Source organism: Manacus vitellinus, unplaced genomic scaffold (assembly GCF_001715985.3).
Source record: "Manacus vitellinus isolate BGI_N305 unplaced genomic scaffold, ASM171598v3 scaffold_23_pilon, whole genome shotgun sequence".
Lineage (NCBI taxonomy): Eukaryota > Metazoa > Chordata > Aves > Passeriformes > Pipridae > Manacus > Manacus vitellinus.
This window is the reverse complement of record NW_021939718.1, coordinates 3356396-3374536: the sequence shown is the minus strand read 5'-3', so window position 1 is coordinate 3374536 and position 18141 is coordinate 3356396. Positions and strand designations below refer to the sequence as shown.

The following is an 18141-nucleotide window of genomic DNA, read 5'->3' as shown; positions in this document are numbered from 1 at the left end:
TTCCGCACGACGCCTGCCGCCACCGCGGGCGGCGAAGCGCTGGTTTCGAGTTCCTACCCGCTGGGTCTCTCAGAAGACGGCCCCAGCTCTCTGTTGAGCTCCCGCAGGCCAGGGAGGGATGTAGGGGAATGTGCCTGTCTGATTTACAGGTTTTTGGAAGGCTGTGTTCCTGAAGCTCTGTGCTAAAGGGAGCCCGCAAGAGAGCTGGAGAGGGACTTTTTACAAGGGCGTGTAGTGACAGGACAAGGGGGAACGGCTTCAACCTGGAAGAGAGAAAGTTTAGATCGGATATATGGAGATATTCCTGACTGCGAGGGTGATGAGGCACTAGAACAGGTTCCCTGAAGAAACTGTGGATGCCCCATCCCTGAAAGTGTTTTAATGCCAAGTTGGATGGGACTTTTAGCAACCTCGTCTAGTGAAAAATGTCCCTGCCCATGTGAGAGGGTTGGAACTGATGATCTTTGAGGTCCCTTCCAACCCAAACCATTCTATGATTCAGGGTTCACTGGGGAATTCCCATTTCTGATAGGAATTGCAGACAGAGGTAGGGGAATTAGTTGGAAGCTGGTCTAAAACAATAGTTTTGCAGGGACAAACTATTTTGCAGGATTGTGATTGTGCGTAGGAGAAAATGGGCATTAAAGGGTAAAATAGCCAAGTGTTAGCAGGTACGATTGTTTTAGCCACGACACTAGAGCAAAAAGAGCTCTGATTATATGGAAGTTTCATTCTCTTGCCAAAATGCTTCCCTTGACTGAAAGGCAGTGAATTCTTTTCCAGCTTCAAAGGTACTAAAAATTGATTGCTCTTCTTATGTCTTTGATTTTTAGACTACCAGATACAATATGAGTTTTGATAGCCATACCATATGAATTATCTGAATAAACAACAAAACTAGGAGGTTTTATAACTTGTTATTGTCAGGGCTGGTTTGTTTATTTGTTTGTTTTTAAGAGTGGTTTAAACCAAGTAAATTAGGTATTGTGGGAAAAGATTAGTAGGGACACAAGAAAATAAATATCCAGGAAGGAAGCTCATATAATATTGTCCTCTTAGGCAGCAATCCAGCAGACTGTTGAAGCACTTAAGAGTTTGCTGGATCAGGATCCTACTAAATTAAAGTGTGTGGATGCTACATAGTATATTCTTTCTTCCTCATCTTCCCTAAGCTGTTCCAAACCCTTATAGCAGAAACTGCTGCTGCAGGAGTGAGAATGGGTCTTCTGTTTAGCTGAAGTATCAGCTTAAATGCATCGTGTTGCTGTGCAACTTAATTTTGTTAAGATCATTCATTTTGTACTACATGGAGAATATTCACTGTTTCAGGTATGACTTTCTGAAGCACTGGAAGAATAAAGATTGTTGTGGTAACATCTTTTCCTGCCACATGTGAAAGTCTGTGTCAAGCCAAACCAGCCTATCATCTCTGGTTAAGTCATAGGTCATACCTGGCTAGTTTTGACCTCAGGCTGTGCACAGGTGACTTAAGTGTAGGACTGGCCATTAGGAAAATCCTGAATGAAACTTAAATACTTACCCCTGGCAGCTGGGATATTTTAATTGCCCTTCACCAGTGCTCTTTTGCTGTCAAAAATACCAGTTAAGTGACTTCTAAATATCAGAAACATGAATTTATTTCATGGCAGCCTCACCTTCCTTTCTGCTGTTAGTTAGTCAATTTACCAACCCAGTCCATTGGTTTGGCTTGTGCTATCAGATGTAAATTTACAGGAAGCTGCTGTGTTCTGGCTCCTCTCCTTCCCTGCTCTGAAACACCCTCTTTCCTCACAGGCAGGACTGTGGTGGCAAAAAGTGGATCTGTGCTAGTTATCCCAGGTATGAAAATTTCGCTTTAAGACACTGATGTTGTATGTCAATAGACTTGGCTGGTTTTGAAAGCCAGCTCTGGGTTGTACAAAAATTATTCAGTGGGGCAAAGGTCTTGTCACATTTGGAACGTGAAGTTCCTGGCATGCATTTGCCATTAATAACACAGCAGTGCTTGGCCCAGTTATACATGTAGATTATGTTATTCTGTAAATAACATACAGCATTTTATTTTCTGAGAGGAATGAAGTAAAGCAGGCATAAACACTCTTAATAGCTCTTTGCCCCCTTCCCACCACCTGCATAATGAAGGTAGGTGAGAATCTATAAACTGAAAAACCAGACATCTTGTCTTACACATTTTGCTTTCCAATAGCATTACATGTACATTCCAGAGCGACTGGATACTGTCACTTCCCCACAATTATATGCCAGTTAGCAGGTATGGCAGACAAACTACCTACTCTTCTTAGCAGGTTATGTTGTCACAGTCCAGCCCTGGGACGCTGGCAAGATAAGGAAGAAATTTGCTGTGGAAGTTTAAAGCTGGCTTGCTGCCAAGTCTCCAAAACTTGACAACAGAGCCTGCTTCCCAGAGAGGGGGGAAAAAATCAAACAGCCAAGCTATAACAAAATATATATATTTTACATATAAAACAGGTATATACAGTGAGAATACTATATACCTATAACCCCAGAAACCCCAAATAGCTTCCTAAAAGGGAAGAGGGGAAGGGAGAAGGGAAAAAAAAGAACAAAAAAAGGACGCAAAGGGACAGAAACAAAACAGGTATGCACAATCTAAAAACCTGGTAACCAGCAGACTGAAGAACTGGCTAAATCTCAGCGCTTCCCTTGAGAAAGCAGGACAGTCAGACCTGGCCCAGCACCCTCCCCTCCTGCAGTGGCAGACAACAGCAGTCAATACAGGCCTCAGCTTCAGAAAAGCAATACCACGTAGGGATCTACTGTTCTTGAACCTCGCCGGAAGAGAAGAGCGCGAGGTCTCTCCGGTCGGCTTTATTTATACCTCAGGTTACGTAAAGGAATAGCATGGAATACTTCCTTGGTCACCTCCCTAGTTCCTTCCTGATTACAAGCTGGTCTCCAGGAAGGCATAGGGTGAAAACTATCACATTCGCTTAATGCTGTGGATAAATAGCATTCACTATGACATGGCAGACTCCAAGCCTTATCCTGCTCCTGTAGACATTGATGAGGGTATGATCAAGCTGCTGTCTCATTCACATGTTCATTGCTGCTGGAATAGATTTGGAAAAAAGAAATAAAAAAAAAAAATCACTGAAATCTTTTAGAACCTGCATGAATAATTCTGCCTGTGAATATTTCTGATTTTCATTATTTGCTAATTATTTTGATGATATTCTTGCTAGACCCAAACATTCCCTGTATCAGTGACCCATTTTACTAGTGACATTTTAGCTTATGAATGTGATCAGGTAAGTCAGCCCATGTCAGTTGTTATCTTGCATGCAGAACCTGATTTGGAACTTCAGAATCTCATTGTCAGATGAATTAATGAACAAAATACATTTCTGTCAGTTTCTAGTTAGGAAGTTGGTGTTTTTTTCCTATTTGTCTATGTGGTTTTTTTTCAACTAAGGTGGATTTTTGGACACATCCAGTCTCCAGCACACCTGCATTTGAGGGCTATCCAAACATTGAAGAATGAGAAGAACAGTTTCCTTCTCTCTGGTGCTATTTCCTTCCCCTGTCCAATGAATCTAGTAGAAGTCCCCATTGTGTGGAAATTTTAAAACACAGTTTGGTGAAAACAACTCTGCTTAGAACAAAATTAGTGTTTCGGTCAGTATTTCTTATTGCTTAAGTTGAGAGTATGGGGGTATCAAGGGAAGTGCAGTGAATGGTGTAACATCCTCTTAGAGGCTACAGCCCCAGGATGCCTTTGAACTACAAAGAAATTAGTGAAAACTGAGGATGTGCTCCTCTGACAATAGCTCCGTCTCATAAATCCTGTGCATTTTGTTCAGATTGACAATGGTTCGCAGTGGAAAAAGTGGTGGGCTCCACCTGAAGCAGATTGCATACTACAAGAGAACAGGGGAGTATCATCCCACAACACTGTCAAGTGAAAGAAGTGGAATCAGGAGGGCAGCCAAAAAATTCATTTTTGAAGGTAAAAATATTCTCTCAGATTGCTCTGAAAATAGATATTTAGGTGAAGATATGCTGATATTAGGAAAAAACAAAAGAAGTGGGATCTTGCTCTGCAGAGTTCTGTGATTTTTTTTTTAATATGTTCTCCATAAAACAAACACTCTGCATATCCCTGGTTAGTGTATAACAGGATGTTTGTAAAAATGGAAGTTTGATCTCCTTCATTCCATTCCAAGAGGGATTTATGTATCTATCTGAAAGCCAAACCTTGTTCTACATACTCCAGAAATAGACAGCCATTGCAATCCATTATTCACAGGATTGCAGAAAGGGAAATCCAGATCTGCAGCTGTAGACAAGGAACGTTCCATCCTTTCTGGAGAATGCTGTGTATGGCTGGGCAGAAGTGCAAGGACAACTTTGCCATCAGTCACCTGAGAGCCTCTGTGCCCTTCCCAGCTTTGAGGCCCTGTGAGGAGATATGTGAGCCTCTGTAGTGTGCTGTGTTCTCTCAGTCCCATCAAACCTACCAATTCTGTGTAGAGGGAACGGAGGGGTTAAAGCTGTGACTTACAGTGTCAGGTTGCTGGCAGGCACACAACAACTTCTCAAACAGCAAAAACTCAGCACTCCTACCTCCCCTTTCCACCCTTGTGTTTCAGTCAGACTTTCTGTGGGATCACTGTTTGCATTCTGACCTGCCCTTGTAACTCCTCAAGTCCGCATCAATAAACATAGGTGAACTGAAGGCTCTTCGGAGGAAATAATTTAAATATTTGTAAACAAAAAACTACATTTACACTGAAGTGAATTGAAGTTACTGTAGTCAGTTCTGTTCCGAATCATGCTCAGGAGTTTTTTAAACTAAAGAAAAGGACAAAGCACTTGCACATAATTTGCTGGTATTTTTTTTCTTACAGAAAATAAATTGTTCTATGTTGGAAAAGATAGAAAACAAATGCGCCTGGTAATTGTTTCTGATGAAGAGAAGAAAAAGGTGCTCAGGAAATGCCATGAAAATGCTGCTGGCGCTCATCATGGGATATCAAGGACACTGACTTTAGTGGAGTCTAATTACTACTGGACCTCTGTAACAAATGATGTCAAGCAGTGGGTATGGCATAATAGCTACAGGATAATTTTTTATGTAGTCTTTTAGTTACAAATGTTTTGCAGTCCTATGGCTTTGGTACAGCAAGTACCCAGACTGCTTCATGATGAGGAAACATGAGCTCACAATCACACTGCAAATGGTCATCTTGGTGTTTCCTTTTTACCCCATTACTACTGACAACATGGCTTTTACACTTCTCTACCTGGTGGGGAGCCATGATGCCTTTGAAGGCAGATCCAGCCTTGGAGATTGATTTCTCTTGACTTATCTTTGTTAGGATGCAATGTACCATCCCAAGGATATGTGGCCAGAGTAGCTACTGGCAGATAAGAACATGAAAATGGTGTCTCTGCCTTACAATTAGTTGTGTTCACGAAATAGTTAAATCACTGCTAGGGAAAGTTCCTTCTCCTCTACCCAAAAATGCATGGACATGGTCCCTGGTAGAGTTCAGTCCTTCAGGGAACTGTATGTAAATGTCCTTTAAGGCCAAATTACTGTTGCTATGGGTTTGTGACATCACCTGGATACTTTGGGGTCATATGCAACTGTAACATGAACTGAAGTTGAGTCTGTGCCTTCAACTCAGATTGTACAAAGGGCCTCTGTCGTGGAGATAAAGCTGATCCATGTTACGAGGTAAGATTATGTATTGCCAGTGTTTTTCAGCCATAGCATACATAGGTTAACCAAAAGGGACTTCCTTTTAGTCCCAGCTGCTTCATGCTTCCTTTAGCATTTACAGATGGACTTGCAAGAGCACAGTGCTTTCAGGACAGAGGGAATTCCTGCACGTCTTTCTCCTGGCCTTAGCTATTTGGTTTTATTTTGGTTTTATGCTGGGGCTGAAAAATCTGAGAGTAAAAAATTGTAAGAAAGGTGATAAATGAATTTGTTTTGCATTGCCTGGTCTGAGCTAATTTAGAGAGGAATAGTGGAGATCTGATTCTGATGATTGTCTTAAACCTTCACCTTTGGTTTTTATTGGTAACATCTTTCCTGATGTTTTCTCTAGGTGTATGCTTGCCAGCATTGCCAAGTGGCAAAGAACACAACCATCACTGGGCCCAAAACACAACCTTTCAAAACAGAAGACCCATGGACAGCAGTTACTATAGAGCTTATGGGACCTTTTAATGTTACCAACAGAAGTCACAAATACATCATAATTATGACAGATTTATTTACAAGATGGACTGTTATCTTACCACTGCGTGACACTTCAGCAGCTGAAATTGCTAAGGCACTCATAAATGTGTTTTTCTTATATGGCCCACCTCAAAAAATGCCTATTGATGAAGGGAAGGAGCTCGTTTATCAGGTAAATGTTTACGTGGCTGATTAATCTTTTTTTTTCCCAAGAAAAAAAAATTTTCCCCTATATTGGATTTGAATTTTAGCCCATTCCTGAGAAAGGCTCAAGTAGTTTTGTCTTCAATTTAAAAAGTAGAAAAGAAGTTAGCACATGACAAACCAGTTATTTGCAATTGTAACATTATGCAGTATTTCCCAGGGCTTTATTTTTTGGATAAAGCAAAATTATTTCGTGGCAGTCATAGTGAAGGTTTTGTCACTCATTTGAACTGGCATGGGTTTTCACACTCCAGTGTGCTGTATTTCATTCATCCACATTGTCCAGTAAGCAATAGCTAAGGCTATTTTTGACATTGGCCTGTGGTTATTATGAAGAACTTACCATGCTTTGATCCTCTTAGAGATGGTAAGATCATCAGATTGTGATACAGAGGAAATGACAGATTAAGTGGCAGAAGTGTAGTTAGAAACTATGAATTACTGGCTCCTAAGCCATACTTACTCCTTTAGCTCTCACTCACAACCCTGGAGTATTTGGTGCCAATATGTATTATGTATGTAAGACCTTCCTCAGTCACCATCATATCAACAAAAGGGGTGGAAAACAGTTTGTTTACTTGAAATAGGATAAAGGAGAAGGGAAATGTTCACTGATTGTGTCCTTTTTTCTTTTGAAGATAAATGAAGAACTCTTTGCACTATTTGGAATGAAACAAATTGTATTGTCTTATCCTCAGACAGATGATGTAAATGAAAGAATGTCCAAGACAATCAAAGCTTTTCTTAGCAAGTACTGCATTGACTATCCAAATGATTGGGATGAACATTTGTCTGCTATTGCCTATGCTTTCAATTTGACAAATTTGGTATGTGAAGATTCTTCCTCTTTTGACTGAACTCCCCCAAAATGTCTGCAAAGCTGTGTGCTAAATTTGCTTGCTTTTGGTTCCCATTTAAATAGGAGCCAAATCAAAACACCCCGTATTTCCAAATGTTTAAACGTAACCCATATGTTGTTGAGCCAATGAATATATGCGTGGAAGGAGAATACAGTATGTTTGCCAAAATATTTGAAGCAACTAAAAAAGTCAGTCAAGCACTGGAAGAAGAGAAGACCTCAGATTGCCAGGTAAATGTTATCTATTCAAATTTTGCTAGTAAGAAGACTGGAGATAAAAGAGATGGAAAGGCTTGAAGCACAAAGTAGAACTAATCTCTTAAAACAATGTGGGAGTTTGTGTGGTGGTTTTTAATTTGTTTTCCTTCCTCTGTGATGGCTAGATTTCAGTGTAACAAATCTCATATGTATTTGGAAGGAGTAACCTGGCCAATTGTCAAAAATTTACTATTTCTGACTTACAGGAGTAAAACAGTATGTACAGAAGCTGAAAACTGTTGCCTATGGACTGTTGATTTAAGAAGATAAAGTCTATTTCTTCATAACTCTTCAGCCCTACATGATTATGAACTATACACATTGTGCAAGTTTGGAGCTGGCTTCCCGCCAAGTCTCCAAAACTTGACAACAAGGCCTGCTTCCCAGAGAGGGAAGAAAAAAACGAACCACAGGAAAAAAACTGAAAGAAGTTCAAACTAAATGGGATTCTATCAAAAATATATATATTTACAATTATATATATATACAATTTGAATGTATTATCCACAACAGGGAGCTCCCGAGGGGGGAAAAAAGGGAAAAGGGAGGGGGAAACAGGGATAAAAAGAAGCCTAAAAACAAATAACTCTTAAATATACCTGTTAGTAGAGAACTAGTCAATAAATATAAAAACAAATTAAATACTTCCCTGATCGGGACAGCAGAGCTGTGCAAGGCAACAGCCAACTCCCCCACGCCTCCCGGAGAGACCAGAGATAACGGCAGGTCTGAGCAGCAGGCCCTGGCCTATATAAGCAAAGCCCGTCTACAGAGAGACCTGTCCCCTTCAGCCACCGGAAGAGAGAAGAGAACGAGCTCTCTTATCTGCACCTTTTTATATGTTGTGTTATGGAAAGGAATAACATGGAATACTTCCTAAGTCATTACCCTAGTTTCTTCCTGGTTACAAGCTAGTGTCCAGGAAGGCCTAGGGTAAAAACTATCATACACATACAAAACCAATCGATGTTATGTTTATGCACTATTAACCAGTGCTATGAAAATGCATTGTTCCTTTTGGAAAGAAAGGAAATGTAATTCATATGTATCTTCCTGCAGGTGGAGAAAAACACCTCAGATGAACAAAAAGTCAGAAACAAAATCACAGTCAAAAGGAAGACACAACAATTAAATAGCCTGCAACTTAAAGTTGGTCATGAAGTCCTCAGGCAGAGAAAAAACTGGTGGAAGGATGGTCGTTTCCAGTCAGAATGGGTTGGTCCTTGTATTATAGATTATATCACAGATAATGGCTGTGCAATATTAAGAGATGCCACAGGATCCAGGTTAAAAAGACCCATCAAAATGTCTCACCTCAAGCCATACATAAGAGGGTCCGGTGAAAAAGGTGTGTATATATATATATATATGTAATTTCTTTTAATTTATATTTTTATATATGTGAAAAAGATTGAGGTTTTTGTTTAGTTGGGTTTTTTTAACTTCTCTGTTATGTCTTCGTGTTAGATTATGAGGATGAACAAGTATCATTCACTCACTAGTGGGAATTAAATTAACACTATATAATAATGTAATAACTGGTTTTCAGAAGGGAGAACAATGACTGTGAGTGACGTCAAACCTATGCAGAGCATGGAATAGAGCTAATGAATCATGTCTAAAGTCTTTTTTAAAAATAGCTTCTACTAAAGTTGCTTCTAATCTCTGGTCTGGCTCTATTCATCCTGGCTGGCTAAACATGCTAGAAATATAAGCAGGCTGAACTGTGTTCAAGAAGCATTTTCTGACGGTGTTTCTGTTTTGGTGTAGACAGAATTCACATCAGTTTTATTTTTTTGTTGTTGTTCAACCTGACTAATGCAGATGGTAGATGTTTGGACTTTTTTTTTTTTTTCAACATCTGAGTGTCCTCTAAAGGCCTTGAAGTAGAAAGACTACATCAGAGAACTGATTTTTGAATGGTTTGTTTTAAATCATGCTACTGAAGAATTAAATATGTTTCTCTTACCTGAGCAAATAAAATTGTCATGCTCTGCAGTAGGATGGTGTCCTAGTCTGATGAGACTGGAATGTTTGCTAAAGAGGATGAGTTATGAAACAGACCAAACTCCTCTCTCTCAGCAATTGTAAATTCAAAATTAAGGGTCTTTAATCGAGGAAGTGTGGAAAAAAACCCCAGAAGAAATAACAACCCTTTATTAAAAGATACATGTATGTTGGCAACAATAGTAACAAAACACAAAAAAAACCTAGACGGTAGCCCTAGGAAAAGAAAACAAAAAAAAGTCTGAAGTACTTCTCTGTCCCTTAGCGCAGTCCTGATCCTTGCCTGCAGGGGGCGCTGTGGGACCGCTGGAGCTGCAGGGCCTGCAGTACCCGGTCACGGCCGGCAGGGGCGCTGTGGGCTCCGTCAGTCACCCGCGGGAAGAGGGGCCGCAGAGAGCGGTCCCGGACCGCGTGGGGAAACCGAGAAGGAGATGGGGGGTCCTCGCCTCTGTGGGGACAAAAAGGAAGGCAGGCAGCACACTCCCACGGGAACTCACCGCTGTCTCAAGTGGCGAGGACTCACTGCAGTCTCAGGCGGTGGTGTCTCAAAAAACTCCCCCTCCTCTCCCGTGGGCAAGCAGAACTCTCCGATGAGGCACAGCAGCTCCGGGGAGCAGGACAGTCAGGCAGGTCAAAGCCAGCAGGATGAGAAGTCGAGCTGACCAGGATGAACAGCCAAAAGAAAACTAGACCTCCGGTCCCCCTCCCCAAAATGCCTGCCTGCACCCAGGGAGCCAAGAACGCAGTCTGCCCCTCACCCCTCCAAACAGAACCAGCCCCTGCCTCCCTCTGCCTCCCTCTCCCGTCTCTCGAAATGGCCCATTAACCTAGGCAGGCTGCATCCTTTGTAACGCTAATGACCTCGCTTCCCCTGCTCACTCCGTTTTTCCCTTGGAGTGGGGCAGGGGAAGAAAAATCCCCCTGATTTCCTAATCTATAACAGATGGCTAGAAATTCCCAAAGATTTGGGTAACCAACTTCTGCTCTTAGTCTTGGACCTCAGCATGTCCTTTTGCAGTGCTGCCATATTAGTCAAAAAGTGGCAGCTGTTTCTTTTGTGTTCATGCTGTCTTTGAGTCACCACAGGCATTTTGTGGAAAATAAACACCCAGTGTTCAGAAGACTTATGTCACAGATCAAGGTGCTTTTTACATCAGGGTTCTTGAAAAGGAGAATAATTCCTACCCTATCTGCATGTGTGATTAAGTTTTGTTTCTTGAAAATAAATAAACTACATTGAGATGGTAGTATCTTCCATCATATCTTAAAGCTCAGGGATGTACAAAGCTGAAACTAATTCTGGAATCTGATGTAAGAAGCTGATATTTATATCAGTTGTCAGCTGAAGATTTCATAACCAAGATACAAATTTTATGTCACGTCTGCAGGCTGCTACTTTTTCTTGGACGATCACTCTGTGCCTTCCATTTCCTCATAAAATTAATGATGCATGAGGAGATAATCACAGGATAGCAAGCATGCAGATAACGTACAGCTATTACAATAACTTTGGTGAACTCTGTCACTGTATAAAAAGTTAAACATAGTTGTCTTTGTATTATCAGAACCTAATATGTTTACCACTGAATACTGCAGAAGCAGTGTGTAAACAGAGTTTCTTCCCCTTTTTTCCAGGAAGTGACTGTCCTGGTTTTGGCTGGGATAGAGTTTGGTTTCTTTTTATTTCTTCTTTTTTACTTACTTTTTACAGCTTAAAAAAGCCTGTTGTGTTGCATTAAGACTTCCCAGCAAAAGCTTGGAGAAACAACGTTTCTCTGTGTGCATGCACAAAATGAAAGAATCTGCATGTCCATTCATTCAAGGTATTAGTTCAGCAGGTGACTGTGACAGATGTCAACTTAGTCATCGATGTAGCTAAGAAAAGCTCTTTATGTGGAACATTGTAAGCATTTTGTGGACATAACAAGATGCCAAACATTTGGTACTCAATGAAATTAGGAAATTCACATTATCAGTCTGCTGTCACTCAAATGTTCTTGCCCTCTTGTGGGAATTGTTTTGAAAAGAAAGTTAGCACCTTACTAACATGTGAAGTATGACTTGAATGATCTGATCTAATGGCTCCTTTCCTTTTACAGACAACCATTACTTTCTACAAGGTGCAGTAGTTGTTGACCATGACTATATTGGCTTATCTGAAAGATCCAATAATTCAAGCCAACCAGACTCTGTTGCTGATGGGGAAATAAATGCCTACACAAGAGATGTCATGTCTGCTGTACAGATTTCACCTGCAGCCTGCAAAGAACAAGAATCAACAGATGGTAAACTCGAGTCGGAGTTGAGAGAAGATCATCGCGTTGAATCAAACACTGCAAAGCCAGAGCAATGGCCTTCACCTTGTTGGACGCTTCAGACCAAGACAGAGGATACTTAAGCATAGTCTTGTGTCACATATCATTGCCAAAACAGTTTGGATCTACCATAGCAGACTGAAAAAAAAAATAATAGGTCCAAATTACTTAGCTAAATCCACTTTACTACTTTATGAACATGAGAGTTCTGCAGGTACCCACTGGTTAATTTGCATGGGTGTTAAGAAGGAAATTCTTTGTTAGCAAAAACAGGCACACCCTAGTAAAAGCAGGAGTTTTCATCATGTATTTGAATTTCAGATTTTGTTGGTAGAATGGCAGTGTGGCCATGCCTTACTGTTATCCTCTCAGGACAAAATGCCTCATTTCACTGTAATGACCTTTTTTGTTAATCCTTAGATGACTCATTCCTAATGTGCAGCAACACTGTGGGATGAATATAACCTAAACAACTTGGTGTAAATGTTGCCTTTACTGGAGAGAAGCTCATGTCTTCCTTTTCCTGTTACATAACAGTTTTCTGTTCTTTCTGGGAAGCTGCAAACTCTGCCTTTTACAACTTTTAATTTCTAGTCTACCACACAGTTCTAAGATCTCACAAAATAATAAAGCTGTGAAATGAATTACATGTAATGTTCTGTGAATGAAAGAAGGAGGCCTTCATCTGCTCCCCACTTATCAAAACACTGCTAGGGTGAACAATTTTAATATTTCTAGCATGTAAAAAAATCTTAAGAGCATTCAGTATTCCTTTGTGCTTTTTTTCACAAACTTACAGTTTTCCATTACATTTACATGATCACTGAGCTTGTACAGGTTTGGAGATTTCCACTGACAGGTGAAGCACTGGTATTAACCTATTCTCTGATTTCCTTGAGCAAGCTGTTACTGGTCTGGACTTCCTGCTGAGAAGACTTTATTTCAAAGTCAGCTGAACAGGAATTTTTTCATGTGGGAAACTGATAAGTGTCAGTCAGTTCTTTTTACAGAGAACTGACACAAAGACGAAGACAACTAGCAGAAAACTGAATTGAGAAACGCAGCCATTTCTATCCAATACTGTGGAAGATTTGCTTATCTTGCTCTCTGAATGTGTCTGATTTCTGCTGCTGAATGTCGTGTGACTTACAACACAGGTGGAGGAAAGTACTATTTACTATGAGTTTTCCGTTAATCTTTGGTAATAAGAGTGGTCCTCAAGGCTAATTAGGTACCTAACCCCCAAAGAAATTCATGCCTATGGTACAGTATGTCTTTGATATCATGGAATGCAGCTGTGTGAGAAAAGATCTCAGGATCATGACAGGAGTCTTTCTTAAAATTCTAAAGGAAAATAATTAACACTCAAACTATTTTGCATCTTCTGAAAATCCAGTCCTACAGATACAGGTTTTCTCCACTGAGACTGTTTCAGAGGGATGGTTCTGGGAGGCAGTACCCTCTTTCTGAATACATTGTGTGTGTGCACACATGGAATATATATATGTTTATGTAATAGTGCCTGCAAAAATAAATATTAGCATCAGTGATAAAACTGGAGAACAAGGCAGTTGTCTGTAAGATTCCTTCCTGCTTTGTTAGGTGCAAAAAAGAACCAGCCCCTCTTTTTTTTAGTTCAAATGACATGTTCCTTAATTGCACACAGTACAGCAAAGCTGTTTTGAGGGGAAGCTCTTTAGTAAAGCAAGGGTTGTAGTGCTGTTAGAGCTACACTGGAGAGAGAGAAAATGCTGCAGAGAGATGGGAATGGGCAAAACAAAAAACATCATTTCACATACCACGTAATGCGGATCGTTCTGGCTTCCTGGTACTTTTGATCTACTGTGTTAACAAGCAGTAGTGTCTCGTCAGTGCACTGAAATGTGGCCTTCTCTGCATGTGGGAGGCTCATTGAAATAAAATACGGGGGTTTCAAGCTTATTGATATGAAAAACAGTCAACAGAAACTGAAAAAAAGCCCTACCAGGAAATGTGAGACACTGCAAGCAGCACGGTGTTCTTGAGGAAGCTCATGCTCCAGCCACAGTGAAGCGTGTGTTTGTGACCACAGTGAGGTGTGACCTGCCCACTCTTGGTTTGTATTTTAATCAACTTAGATAAATACACAAATGTCCTGTACTCTTTTTTTACTGGCATAGAGATTTCATTTATGATAGGACAATAGCAAAATTTAATAACAGAATTCTTAGAAATTCTGTTGTGCCCCCTTGTGGCAAGTTGATAACAGGCTGGGAACAGAAGGGAGAACAACATGAAAGTAAGTGCAAATTTCCTCATAACTCCCAGCACAGATCTGTGATCATTCATCCTTTGGGTGTGCTAAAAGCACTGATTGCCAGCTCAGAGCTTGATGAAAAACACTATAAAGATATCTGCTAGTGAACAGACTGTACTAACACTCAAGACACTTGTACTGTGGAATGAAGACTTTTTGCCTCTTGTTGGAATACTTCCTGAACTTTTGTCTACCATTTGCCCATTCCGTGTTAAGGTTTCTGCTTTCCAGCTACAGATGTTTTAAAATTTTTTCCATCTCCTCCCTGGAACTGAATGTTCCCTGCAGGAGGGTACCAATGAGTCACAATTTGCTTTTCAGAGCAAGCAGTTACCAAATCTGGAAATACACTTTTGAGAACCAGATAAGTGCCTTTTACTCATTTGCTTTGGTGCCACATCTCTGTCGATGGCTTTCTGCAACAAACATTACTGTAATGACCAAGCATCAGAATTGTTGCACAGTAACCTCCTTGGTGCTTTCAAATGGAATTTTTGGGGACTGCAGCAAAATGGGTACATTCACTTAATTGGCTACCTAAAAACAAAACCCATGAGTTATAGGTTATCTTTAGGTGGTGAACACTCAGCAAGGCATGTGAGCAGTTGCCATTGTCTGTGGGCCTGAGAGTTTGGCTGCTCACCTGTGAATTCAACAGAAGGAAATGCCATCTCAGAAGTCCCCAGGACCAGACACTGCTTTAAATTAGAAGGCTAAAATTTACACAAACAAGATTTATCAATGCCTTCAGGAAATGGGTACTGCACTTTTCTACACATATTAGAAGACCCGATGGCCTGCTGTTTACATCTTGGTAATTAAACTATGTAGAAATTTGGAATGAAAAACAGTATACAAAAAACTTTAATTTGAAGAGGAAGGCACTTCCAGACAGTAACCTAATTTTAAAACATTTGATTCTGGAGCAGTTAATCCTGAGAATGCATTCCCCAGTCAGTTCTTCCCTCTCCTCTTGTCATAGGCTATAAATCCAATGAGGGAATTTTTCCTCCCTCTGCTCCACTGTAAGAAAAACGGAGTTCTAATGGGAAGGGGGAAGGGGGTCAATTAACTTTACAAAAGGTCTGGCCAGCAAAGCCGAATTCCTAACTAATGGCTGGAGGAGGGGGGGGGGGGGGGGGGGGGGGGGGGGTGGAGTTTGGGATTTTTTGGGGTAACTGGCCCAGCTCATGGGGGGAAGAAGTCAGTTTTGCTGGGTTCTCTCTCTGGGATGGGACGGGGTAGCTGTCTTGTCTCCATCCTGGACCTGCTGCGTTTTCATCGAAGAGTTTTTGTGCTCACTGGGAGAGAAAAGGAGGAGCCTTGGGACACCCTCATCTGAGGACAACAGTGAGTTCCACTGGGGATGGACTGTTTTCCTTTCCCCCTTCTCCCATTGGGGAAGGGTCCCCATTCTCTTTTCGGCTCCTCCCACAACCCCAGACCCCCCCCAGACCCCTCCCCTCATGGTGACCGCAGAGCCCGACAGCGCCCCCTGCAGGCCAACACCGAGCACTGCAGGCTCTGCTCCTCCAGTGACCCAACAGCGCCCCCTGCCGGCCGGGACTGGAACCGCGCTAAGGACAGAGAAGTGTTCATTCAGACTTTTTCTTTTGTTTGAAGGGGACTTTTTGGGTACTATTGTCTAGGGTTTTTTTGTGTTCTGTTACTGTTCTTGCCAACATACATATATCTTTTAATAAAGGGCTGTTATTTCTTTTGGTTTTTTCCACACTTTCTCGATTAAAGCCCCTTAATTTTGTATTCACAATTGCTGAGAGAGAGGAGTTTGGTTTGTCTCATAACTCATCCTCTTTAGCAAACATTTCAGTCTCTTCAAACTGAGCCACTTCTCTCAAATTCTACACAGATGAAGGGATCTGCAGCAATCTCAATGCACACCAGAAATAGGGATGCCAATAAAAAACGAATGTAGGAAATACAGCATTCCCACTCTGCCAGGCAATGCTGCCCTGCTACAGATTTCTAGTGCAGTGATTCACAGATCAGTTGGATACAACTTTCCAAAATTGTACATTTTCACGTTCCAGTCGTTACTCACATGGTCCTTTTCTGGGTGCTTGACAAGAATCTCAAAACTTTCATCAGCAGGGCTGGAGCATTCAGAGCTGCAGTTCGTGGCAAGCACCAGTGCCTTGAATATATAAAGTGATACCTAAATAACTGGGTTAAAAGGGAATAAATCAGATTTCACTAATTCACTAGCTGATTGTTTTTGACAATTGATGCCTTTGATCTCTCTATGCCTCATTTCCCCCTTCAGTACAGTGTGAGTAGCACCATCTCACTTTCCAGTCTAGCTGAAAAAAATATTCATTACTTTTCACAAGGCTGGCAGGCATAGTGATGAAAGCCCCAATAAAAAAGTCCTTAATAAAATGAGTTCTATATTTTGTGCAGAATTTCAGTGATATGCAGTAAATAATACATGTGGTTCCCCACCAGACTGATTTTGAATGTCTGCCTAGTCAGAAACATCATCCATCACTCCCACGCATTAAAGACCAAGGAGAAGAGCAGAGCTCGTAGTCACGGTATTATGCTGGCAATCTTAATTTTTTGTTTCAGAGTCTTAAATTCTGTGTGTTCGACTCCACAGGGAGCCATTAGGCATTTATTTTGGAGCATGCAGTGGTGCCCAGGCTTTCTCTGCCTCCCAGCTGGCACGGTCACATGGTGGCAGACTCAGCCTGTCTCCTGCAGGGCTGCACAGGGCTCGGAGGAGCTGCTGCCCCATTGGTTCTTCTGAGGCTTTTCTTTCCCAAACTGTGTTCACAGCAGAATTTTTGCTAATTTTCAAATTGATAATTATGGAAGCATAAATATGTTTCTGAGAGCAAGACGGCCCACAGTTGTGTGAAGGCTGTGTGAGTGACCTCTCATGTGAGTCAGGGTACAAAAGTACTCTGCTTGTGCATCAGGTGGTTTGTACCGCAGCTGCCAACTGTGGCAGACTTTCAGTACAGCTTTACAGCCTCCTAAGAACTGGGCGCTTTGGTTGCTCAGAGCAAGATCTCTCATTCTCTCTGGAAAAAGGCCATGCCTCCAGTTCCTTATGCACAGTGTGTGACCTGAGAGCTGGCTTGAGGAAACGTGGCAGAATTGTGGGATTCAGTTCTTTTCAGTGCAAGAATTTTTCTCTTAAGCAGCAGTCTTAGGATGTGCCATGGCTGAGGGAAGCAGTAACAAACACAGGGAGGAGGGTATCAAAGTATCAAACTGAGGATTAGAGTGGCCAGGGCAGGGTTCTGCCCTTAAAACCTAAATGATAAGTGGCACCAACTCTAGCCTCTTACGGCTGTTGCCTTATCCCCATCCTGCCAAAATTCTTCAGTTCCAAAGAGTAGAAGAATTAGGTTTCTCATATGTGTCAGTTCAAAAAATAAATGTAGCCTGTAATTAATAATAAATTCCCTAGTTTGCTGAACTGTTACCACTGACTTTAAAACAAAACTTGGGCACAGTGCCCTTGAAAAAGATTGCTTGTACATCATCTGTGTATTTTTTAAAAAGTTGTACAATGAAATCAGACAGAGCTTCACTCATAGGATTTTGTGCTTCATATGCAACTAATTAGTAAGAAACACTAGTGGAATGGAGCTAAAGAAAGGAGCAGTTCAGCAAAGTGCCTTCATGACCTGTAGTATTTAGAAAATATACAGCTTCCAAATAGACTGCCGTGCAGCTCTCCCTTGTACCTTTCCAAATATGTGTGTAACAAAGCCAGTTAGATGCACTTTTAGGTTTTCCAGCCACCATGTCCAGAAGTTTGCAGGTTTTGCTTGGATAAGTAGTATCACTGGAGACTTTAAATCCTCTACACTGTCAACTCCCCTCTTTTCTTCCGCCAGTAATGCTTAGCTATACAGATGAATCTTAATTTTTCATCAGTATTAGAGAGGAGTTTAAAGAGCAGTTGCAGAGTAAATTTTACTAACAAATTTTGATA

The 18141-nt window shown here is 41.2% G+C and overlaps 1 protein-coding gene across 1 annotated transcript; it reads left to right on the top strand.

The window, feature by feature from the left end:
• The first annotated feature begins 1715 nt into the window (after positions 1-1715).
• On the top strand, positions 1716-13441 carry GIN1 (gypsy retrotransposon integrase 1). The gene is made up of 8 exons (XM_008921423.3): positions 1716-1839; positions 3843-3988; positions 4890-5083; positions 6099-6404; positions 7075-7263; positions 7359-7526; positions 8613-8901; positions 11660-13441. Exons 2-8 carry the CDS (start codon positions 3850-3852, stop codon positions 11956-11958), a joined length of 1584 nt encoding a protein of 527 aa, XP_008919671.2. The 5' UTR covers positions 1716-1839; positions 3843-3849; the 3' UTR covers positions 11959-13441.
• Positions 13442-18141: the final 4700 nt, after the last annotated feature.